The 9,870-nt window shown below is 35.7% G+C and overlaps 2 protein-coding genes across 2 annotated transcripts; one reads left to right on the top strand and one right to left on the bottom strand.

The window, feature by feature from the left end:
• The first annotated feature begins 3,075 nt into the window (after positions 1–3,075).
• On the top strand, positions 3,076–5,257 carry LOC145600226 (protein COFACTOR ASSEMBLY OF COMPLEX C SUBUNIT B CCB1, chloroplastic-like). The gene is made up of 4 exons (XM_081656137.1): positions 3,076–3,519; positions 3,821–3,945; positions 4,131–4,283; positions 4,764–5,257. The coding sequence occupies exons 1-4, from the start codon at positions 3,175–3,177 to the stop codon at positions 4,948–4,950; spliced, it is 810 nt and encodes a 269-aa protein (XP_081512263.1). The 5' UTR covers positions 3,076–3,174; the 3' UTR covers positions 4,951–5,257.
• LOC145600227 (cytochrome b-c1 complex subunit Rieske-4, mitochondrial-like) lies at positions 5,242–8,385 on the bottom strand. The gene is made up of 2 exons (XM_081656138.1): positions 8,044–8,385; positions 5,242–6,129 (listed from the first exon to the last, which is right to left on the bottom strand). Exons 1-2 carry the CDS (start codon positions 8,201–8,203, stop codon positions 5,486–5,488), a joined length of 804 nt encoding a protein of 267 aa, XP_081512264.1. The 5' UTR covers positions 8,204–8,385; the 3' UTR covers positions 5,242–5,485.
• Between the last annotated feature and the right edge of the window lie 1,485 nt (positions 8,386–9,870).

Here is a 9,870-nt window from a genome sequence, read left to right as displayed (position 1 = left end):
TGCAACATGGGAACATTAAAATAGCGGGTCTTGTTGGTAAAATGGTAAAGAATAGCAATAGCGAGTAGCTTTTTTTATTTTTTTTTTTTTTTTTTTTATCCGCTTCACCCTTTGGGCTAATTCGGATTAGGGATCAGTTTTGGGTGGTTAGGTTTCAGTCTCTTCCTAATTGTTGTTGCGGGGGGTCGAACACATGTCCTCCCTATCAAGTGTAGTCTCAATCACCACTACACCAACAGCCAATTGGTAGCAATAGCGAGTAGCTTAAAGGAGTAACAAAAGCAGATGAGGTAGCTTGAAGCGATTGATTATTAGCATGCATAGATTAGCTTTTAAATTAGTTGTTGATAATGGTGGTGTGGAGTAAAAATACTTGTTGGACTATTCAATCACAATATTCCCTTTATCGTGATATGTCACTTTAATTTTTATTGTCATTAAGATAACCATCAATAATTTAATTATGAATTATTATAAAATTATAAAATATTTATTAATAAAAGGTCAAGTTAAAATCGTATCACCTAATCAAAAGTTATCATAATGTCCTCTAACAAGTAGTAAGAGAAGTAGGGTATAGTACTAGACAAGTAGGGAAATACTTTCACTCCTACTCATAATTATCAATCAAACCTAGCCTATTGGGGTCGAATGCTAATGTAAGATTATACGTAACAATATTAATCACGAAGAATGATTTAGGTTTTGTTCACATTTATAAAAATAAAATGAACTGAACTGATTGGAGCTGAACTGAACTGAATATTTTATGAGAGAAGGAAACTAGGAACTGAACTAAACTAATTGAAATTAAGCTGAAGTGAACAGGCCCTACATCAATAATGTAAGGTCTAAGGTATAGGGTATAGGTTCACCAAAAATATAAATATTTTGGGATAATTAATCAATCTTCACAATCCACAATGCAATTAATTAGGTTAATATGCTCTCTTGAATTGATATTAACCATGGAACGAATTTGACAAGCTTTTGATATTGAGCTGATATTGCTCATGAACTATTCGAGCTCGGCTCGGTCAAAGCTCGACTCGGCACGGCTCAGCTCTAGTTCGAATTTGACTCAAGACTAAACGAGACGATACACGAGTCATGCTAAGCTCGACTCGAAAAGGTCGCGAGCAGGTTGAATTATTTTCTTAAACTAAACCCACTATTATACTTGGGCAATTTGGGTAATTATGTGACACAAATAAAATACTGAGAATTTACAGAAATTTTTAATTGCAATTAATTAAAGCTTAAATGTTAAACAAGAGTAAAGTAGAATGCTTAAAAACTAATAAGTAAAAATGTGGAATCGAGAAAAACGTAATAAATCAAAGTTAATTGGGTTTAGTAATCATAACCCATAAATTACAAGGGCAACAAACAAACACCAGAAATCTACGTCCAACCAAGCCTAAGGTCACCCTATGGAGCCTGAATGCGAAGTGCATGATGTCGGTATTCGTGGGAGCTAACTCAATCAGGCAAGTATACTTGTGACTTTGGGTTGGCTCTTGAGCTCTTATCTTTGGGCCTCAAAATTTTGTGGCCTTCCCCATGGGTCTCAAGATTTAGACCCTTGCAACTCAATGAACCGAGCCTTTAATCACTAGGTTTGATTCTCTTACTTAGCCTTAGGCTTCAAATAATATCAAGGTTTGATATTAGAGCTTCGAAGTATGAATGGCTATAAAATGCGGTCAAATCTCTTATATATATCTCATTAGTGAACCGATACTCTAAATTAAATACTTTGTATGGAGTAAAGGATGTGCTTGAAGTGGACGAGTGATCCAAAAATCTTTCTCCTATCTATTGTATCATTCATCTTTTAACTTTATACCCAAGCCAATTATGAGGTTAGTCCACCAAGCATAGCTTGGTCTAGTGGTCAAGTTTGCATCTCACAACCAAGAGGTTGTGGGATCAAACCCCACTAGAGACACTTTGGGGTGGGGATTAGTCCAATTAGTATGGATTGACTCCTCCCAAATAAAACAATTATGAGGTTTGTTCAATTAGTATGCATTGACTCCTCCAAATAAGTATTACCAATCAAATTTTTAGGTACCAATTGGTTGTTAGTGTAGTGGTGATTGGGACTACACTTGGTAGGGGGGATCCGTGTTCGATCAACTGCAACAATAATTGGGAGGAGACTGGAAGCTAACCACCCAAAACTGATCCTCGAATCCTGATTAGCCTAAAGGGTGAACCGAGTATAACACCCAAAAAAAAGGAAAAAAAAAAAAGGCTCACGAACATATATTGTGAAGCTAATTTAACTTTCTTATCTTCAAGAAAGTTCCCTAATTTGTAAAAATGTGTTACATCATTTAATCCACATTCTAAAATTTAAAGCAAAAAACTTAAGAGCTTATGGATTAGTTGTATTCCATCCCAATAATTGGCTGGTTGGTATGGTCATGGAAATAGTATACAATCTTTGATATATATATATATCTTTGATATATATATATATATATATATATATATATATATATATATATATATATATATATATATATATATATATATATATATATATATATAAAACTTAAAATCTTGGCTTTTCAATAAGCCGTGAATCCTCAAATATTTGCTAATTTCTTGAAGGTTTCGAGTTTGCACTAATGAGTGATAGATAACTTGAGGTTTAGGTGACACATACTTTGACTCTGATACCAATTCCACAACTATATCTAATCTTAAGTTTTAATAAAATGATACAATACATGGCTCATCGACATGCCTCTTATGTCGTGTCGGGCTTGTATTTACCATTTTTGTGCCAACTATCAAAACCAGATTCAAATTGAAAACTAAGTAACTATGATAAATCATTGCGTTTGGATTTTCACTTTAAACCATACTTCACATAACTTTCACCTCTGTCTAAAACCATCCAAATCAGATATGTGACCTTTTAATAAGTAACGAAGGAGTAACCTTTTGTCATTCATTACCTAGAACTAGTGTATGGTTTAGATTTTAACATGTATTAATGTATACCAATTCAATGGCCATGATTCAAAGCTTGTGGTGCTCATCTTTTAAACAAAATACCAATTTCTAACAACAAAACCTTCAACATTCCAAGTTCTTCCATTGTAGCATTTGACATTGTTCATTGTCTTATCCCCTCACAATCCTCAACACTACACAAAAATGGCAGCCAACCTCTTCTCTCCTTCTCATCCACTATCATCTTGCTCTTCAATTTCCAATTACAACAAAACCAGAGAATTTTCTCTCTCCTATCATACCCAACAACAGCAATTTCCACCCATTTCGAAGCCGAAAAGGGCAGTAAAGATTGCAGTTTCTGCCTCCCTTCAAGAAATTGAAATAGCATCTGATTTAGCCAATCATTTTCATGAAAATCCATCTTCTTTGTTTGTAATTGCAGAAGGTGTTGGGTATTCTGTTGCTAGCTATTATACTTCTCTGGGTCTCTTTGTTATCTCTGTTCCTGGCCTTTGGTCTCTCATCAAACGCTCTGTTAAATCTAAGGTACTGTTTTAGCTTCAATTCTCGTAATTGAGTGGATGCTAACTAGCTTAGTCGATTAACTTTAAAAGGGCAATACCCATTATTCATAAAATGAATGTTAACTAGCTTAGTCGATTTACTTTTAAAGGAAAGTACGGCCAGTACCCATTATCACTTATCATTATCATCATTGCTTTTTGTGACTCTCCGACATTTAAATTTGCTGAAATTCTATTGATTTTCTTACTCCAGTAATTGATTTTTTTTTTTTTTTTTAACATTTCATTTGGTTGATTAGTAAATTTTTGTTGTGAAATTATAGATTGTAAAAAAGACATATGTACAAGCGGATGAGAATAAAAAGGCACCAAATCAGGTTGCAGGAGAAATCTTATCTTACTTCACTCGTAACAATTTTGCGGTGACCGATAGAGGAGAGACTATTACGTAAGTTGCTTCTATTTTCGTGGACTACATTTTCCCACATTTCCAGCATTGTTTAATTATGTGTCCTCCTTTATTCGGGTTAATAGCATGTCGAAGTAATAACAATGTGACTTTTATTTCGGAATAGATGTATTAAGAGATAATTTTTTTTCTTAATGACAAAGTATTGGCTTGGGTGTGTGCAGATTTGAAGGGATGATGGTACCGAGTAGGGGGCAAGCAGCATTGCTGACATTCTGCACCTGCATAAGCCTAGCAAGTGTGGCTCTAGTGCTTACGATTACGTTTCTGGATGTGGGCAACAATTGGTTTTTGATCACTGCCCTTAGTCCTTTGGCGTAAGTCTTCAAACTCTTAATATTGTAAATAATGTCGTTCAATTACCAACCAAAGTTTGGCCTAGCATGGTACATTTACCATAGTGATTACTGATTATACTTCGTATAACTCATCCATCCAGAACTATATGTCTATATGCGAGAGTTATTTGGGATTTTGGGGGAGAAATAATTGTGGCAAACACAGTGAGTCAATCATACTCTAGAATACATGACAATTTTAGTGAGACAAAGGGAGGAACACACACGGTCACATAGTGGCATTTTGGATGTTTCTAACTCGATTGGCAATAAGAGAGTTATTTCGAAAGGGAAATCCTGAATTTGTTCAAGTGAGCAGGGTACAAATTTTTAACTACAATCATTAGCTTCTCCCTAACATGCCTCAATGGCACCAGAATGACCAAATCCTGAAGTTTCAATGATTTATATGGCTCTGATCTAGTGCATTAACGGACTTGTAATTTCCTGCCTGTACAGTGGATTATATTACTGGCAGCGTGCTGCGAGAAAGGAACAGATCAAGATCAAAATGGTTGTAGGAGAGGATGGGACACTGTCCGACGTCATAGTTCAAGGAGATGATCAGCAAGTAGAGCAAATGAGGAAGGAGCTACAGCTGAATGAAAAAGGCATGGTCTATGTCAAGGGCATTTTGGAAAGATAGTCACACCAGATCAAGCAGAACCCTCCGCAGATTCTTTTCACGGCTACTATTAGATACTATAGTAAAAATGTTAAATTTGATCAAGAAAATATCATTCCCTTGATCTGTCTTGAGAGCATTTTGTAAGGCAAATAGAGTTCTTTGCTGAGATGTAAATACTTCTAGAAATCTACAGAGCCACAAGCATCTAAAGTTCAAATCTTTACAATCAAATTTCGCTTAACAGTGAAAAAAATATAACAACACGAGTTGAATGTATTGTAAGCAGGATGTTGAAACTACCAGCAAAAATTTATACTAAGCAAGATGCCCAGCAGATTATTTCTTAATAATGACAACATCAACTCAACCAGTTAAAGTTACAAACTCAAAATTACACAAGCATTTTTTGGCATGCTTATAGCAAAATAAATTTATCTGGAAATGTCTCAGAAAATATCTGATATCCAAGTTTTATAGCTAAAGGAAAACCAAAAAAGAATTCTAGATATCGCCATCATCCCTGTGGCTTAAGTGGCTTTCACCATCTCACTCCTCAACCAATTAGCAATTTGTTGTCTTCCAAGAAAGAGTAAGTTGGTACCTCGAGATTATAAGGTGCAGGACCCTTCCGAATTCTACCAGATATGTCATAGTGAGAACCATGGCAAGGACAAAACCATCCACCATAGTCTCCAGCATTTGGCAAAGGAATGCAACCCAAATGAGTGCAGACACCAATCACAATAAGCCATTCAGGGTTCTTAACTCTTTCTTCATCCTTCTGTGGGTCACGAAGGGAACCAAGATCAACACTGTTAGCCAGCTTGACGTCGTCATCAGTTCGACGCCTGATGAAGACAGGCTTTCCACGCCACTTCACAGTCACAGTAGTGCCTGGCTCAATGCTTGACAGATCAACCTCAAGTGATGCCAGAGCAAGGACATCCTTACTGGCAGACATACTCAGCACAAACTTAAGGACAAGCAGGCGGACAAGTGAAGCATAGACGAATCTTCCACCAGTGAGAACAAAATAAGCAAATGCTCTCTTGCTGGGATCACCAGGAGGATATCGTTCATGGTTGTATTCATCATAGGTGATTTTTGATGAGGGATTCTTAATAGCAGCCACAGTAGCTGGAACATCAGGGATCATGCCATGTTCAGCTTTTGGGACGAGATTCTCAGTAGCAAATCCTGCGTTCAACCATCAAAGTCCAAAAGATTAATGTTTCAACACTAAAAAAAAAATGGCAGTTAGTGTACCAAGCACAAAATTCTATGGCCACAACTACAAAAGACCAGTAGGTGGCTCCAGAATAACGTAATAATCCTTGAATCAGCTAGCAGACAAAAATATAACAAACCTTATGAAATGCTATTTGTACATTATCAAATGAAAATGCAAGAGAAAAGCATACACTACTACAAACATGAAGCACATTGCAAAACCAGATGCAGCAGGACATGGTGCTCTACATTCACAATCAAAAATAAACTCACATATCATTCACAAAGACCATTACTAGAAGAAAACACCTATATTACATGTACTAATAATACTAACACTGAACCATTAACATCATGTAACTTTCCGGATAAGAAAATTAATACTAATATAAATGAATCACCAATAATAAATACCAACCAAAAGGATGGACAGCATTCATCAAGCACCAAAGCAAAAAAAGATAAATGTTGAATCACATCAGTTAAAAAGCCAGTAACAATAGGAAAGCAAAAAGGCCTCTCCCCCAAGGCTATCAGGCCTTCAAAATATCCCCAATTCTCCTATAAGTCCTATTGTCATCAATTGCATTGCAATAAGATTAACTGATATTAGTAAGACAAAACAACCTCCCACATGGATCATCTATGTGCAATTTGGGAAGATTTACAGTTTCTTCCTCAGTTTTATGAGTTGGCTACCCATCTTTTCCAATAAATAGACATCAAAGGAGGCAAAAATATAGAACTGCAGTTCAACAGGATACAAGTATACAACTGCAAGTTCTTCTTTACCTGAGAGACTAAGATGATTTTCTGTAAATACTGATATTCCTACAAGATATTGAAAAAAGCAACTCCTGGAATATCTCTTTGATTTGATTCCTTGATGCTTTTTGAGAAGAAATTTTAATTTGTGGTTGACTAAATATTTAAAGACAGACCTCACTACCTCAGAAACAATCTATGTTTAAATATGTTTTGTCATTTCACAGAAAATATCCCCAAAGCCTCAAGTCTCAACACTGCATAAATGTGCAGAAACCGATTGTGTGATATATGTAGTTTTACAAGGTTTAGCATAGTACTGCGCAATTTAGTTGCAAGTTTGCAACTAATAAACTGTTGAAATGAATATTGCAAAATATAAAGGCACATCCCAACAAATCATTCAGGAATAACAAATTCCCTAAGAAAAATTGTTCCACATCAAAAACCTATAATTGCCAACTGCTTAAAGTAACAGTTCCTCCTATTAAATATCCACCCATGAAGCTTATTAAACCATGGATTTCGATCCCGATTTTCATTTTCCTGATGATACCACAATCATATCAGCAATCAACAGGATAGTATGCCCACACAAAATAACATCGCTCCCAAATAATAGAAGTTAATCATCCCATCTCCAACTCTCCATTCCCCTAAAATATGCCCGAATATAAAAACTCGATTCCGGTAAGTTCAATACACCCAATCGCCGGCATCTAAACTCCCAGCTCCAGGTCAGGGCTCCTATTAAATTGGGAATAACGCAAATCCAGATAACTTCACCTCTCCTGAAACCTAGCCTAATTTGATTCAGAATTCAACCACAACAAACAAGTAACATATATTCGATTATCCTTCATCAAATCGCCGAATAATTAAGCAAAAAAGGTTCAAATATATACAAATTCAAAGCATACCCACAACAAATCCAACTAAAAACAACCAAAGATCGCAACTTTTCGAGATCATTTTCAAATCCCAGCAACAAAATCATCATCAGCAGAATCAAAACAAGCCCAATCAAACAAAACCCTAATTTCAAAACAAAAACAACAAAAACTCAACCAAATCAAAAAATTCTTAAACATATTCAAATCAGAAGAAGCCCCTAACCTCGAAGGTGGGTATAATAATGGGGTAAGAACAAAGGGGTAGATCTGGACTCCTGGTCGTCGCGAGAAAGAGGGGATTTGGAGACGACAGAGGAGGAAGCGGCGGGACGCCATGAAGAAGAGGAGAGAGAAGAGAGGCGCCTTGCCGCCACCCTCAACATCTTCGAGAGGATTCGGATTTTCCGCCTTTGACGGTGAGAGAAAATGAAGGGTTGGGTGGTGGACGAGGTGCGTACGAAGGAGGAGAGAGAAAATCAAAGAGGAAAAGAAATGGGAGATTGTAAACTAAATATACAACACTAGGAAAAAGAGTACTAGAACTTGCGAAAGTTTGGGAATTGGGAGGTGGTCAATGTTGATATTATTGGGATTTTAAGGGATTGTTTGGGTTATATATTAGGCCCTTGGGGATTTCCTTGAGTGGAGGTAATTGCGTAGAGGACCTGCTTACAATTTTAATTAATAATACTCTATTTATAGAAAATTTTGATGTTTAAACACCCTAAAAACACATCAAAATATATTTCAACACTATAAATAAAATTAAAAAAATTATATTAATACGGAGTACCATAAAATAGTTTTAAAAAATGATTTTACCACCACTTAACAATTTCCATCCAAAAATGCGTTAAGAGTGGTCCAGAGTGTCACGCGTCATTGCATTGTTTTGATGCGGGAGAAAGGGAGGGGATTGCTAGGGCTGAGAAGGGGGTGTCAAAGGTGGGGCAGGGGAGATGGTTGCACGGCCAGTGATGAGGAAAGAGAAATTGTAGTTGGTGCTAGTTTCTAAACATGAGAAACATGGGGTGTTTCTCAAAATGGTATTTTTGTAAATAAGTGAAATTGCATGATTTTTTTAATATTTTTTTGGTACTTCTTTTATTTGTCCTTTTCGTTTCTTCTTCTTCTTCAATTCGTACTCCATCTTCTTCCTCCTCCAACTTCTTCATACTACATTTTCTTCTTTTTGTATAGCTCCTCCATTGTAGTAGCTCATGAACACCACTTTCACCACCATGTTTTCGGCGGCGAAACGAAAACCTTGATCGAAAATGGTGAAAAGAAGGGTATGATTAACCCTTAATGGAAAGGGTTACATCCTCCTATATTGGAGACATCTGCCATATTCAACTCCCCATTGAAGTCTAGCTTCTCTATTATCGTTTGACTGTGGTTCTTCAATGAAAACTTTTGATTTTTCTAGAAAATACAATACACGAGGTGTTTCGTATTTCTCATGATTTACCTTATCACCTTCATTTGTTATCCCTGCATGCATTATAAGGGTAATTTAAAAAATATCTCTACTAAAATCTTACCAATTATAGTATATGTCAAATAATATGACATTTCCATTTAGGAATGTTTAATTTGTCAAGTAAATATAAATGGGAGAAAGTTGTATACATTTTTGCATGTTTTTATTGTAAATGCAAATTTACCAACTTTTTTTTTATTTTTTTTATTTAGGTATGCAAAGTGCCTTAAATAAAATTTACACAATTTTACATGACCTCGATAATTCTACTATAATTAGTTTTTTGGCATGTGCAATGCACGGATTGTTTATAGGCATATAATTATTTTTTTTATTTTTATTAATATGATTTAATTGGAAAACATATACAAGTAGTTTATAAAGGAAATGAAAGGAAGAAGCCCTCGAGTAGGGTTCGTTTTGTCTCTGCTAGGGTTTGCCTATTTCGTTCGTTTTTCCCACAATTTCATTATTGATTCTGCTTAATTTCAATCGAATTCTCTGTTTCTATTTTGTTTTCCTACGTTGGTGTCCTTGGAGGAAAGTATGGCTGATGAACTTGTGAAT

This window comes from Chenopodium album, chromosome 21 (assembly GCF_948465745.1).
Source record: "Chenopodium album chromosome 21, dcCheAlbu1.1, whole genome shotgun sequence".
Classification (NCBI taxonomy): domain Eukaryota; kingdom Viridiplantae; phylum Streptophyta; class Magnoliopsida; order Caryophyllales; family Amaranthaceae; genus Chenopodium; species Chenopodium album.
This window is presented reverse-complemented; position numbering and strand designations above follow the sequence as displayed.

What these genes read in the sequence shown, in the direction of transcription:
- LOC145600227 (XM_081656138.1), bottom strand. Translation starts at nt 8,203, where the DNA reads ATGTTGAGGGTGGCGGCAAGGCGCCTCTCTTCTCTCTCCTCTTCTTCA. An exon ending in TTATTATACCCACCTTCGAG is followed by an intron (nt 6,130 to 8,043) that starts GTTAGGGGCTTC and finishes GGTTGAACGCAG; the next exon opens with GATTTGCTACTGAGAATCTC.
- LOC145600226 (XM_081656137.1), top strand. Translation starts at nt 3,175, where the DNA reads ATGGCAGCCAACCTCTTCTCTCCTTCTCATCCACTATCATCTTGCTCT. An exon ending in GATAGAGGAGAGACTATTAC is followed by an intron (nt 3,946 to 4,130) that starts GTAAGTTGCTTC and finishes GGGTGTGTGCAG; the next exon opens with ATTTGAAGGGATGATGGTAC. An exon ending in ACTGCCCTTAGTCCTTTGGC is followed by an intron (nt 4,284 to 4,763) that starts GTAAGTCTTCAA and finishes CTGCCTGTACAG; the next exon opens with TGGATTATATTACTGGCAGC.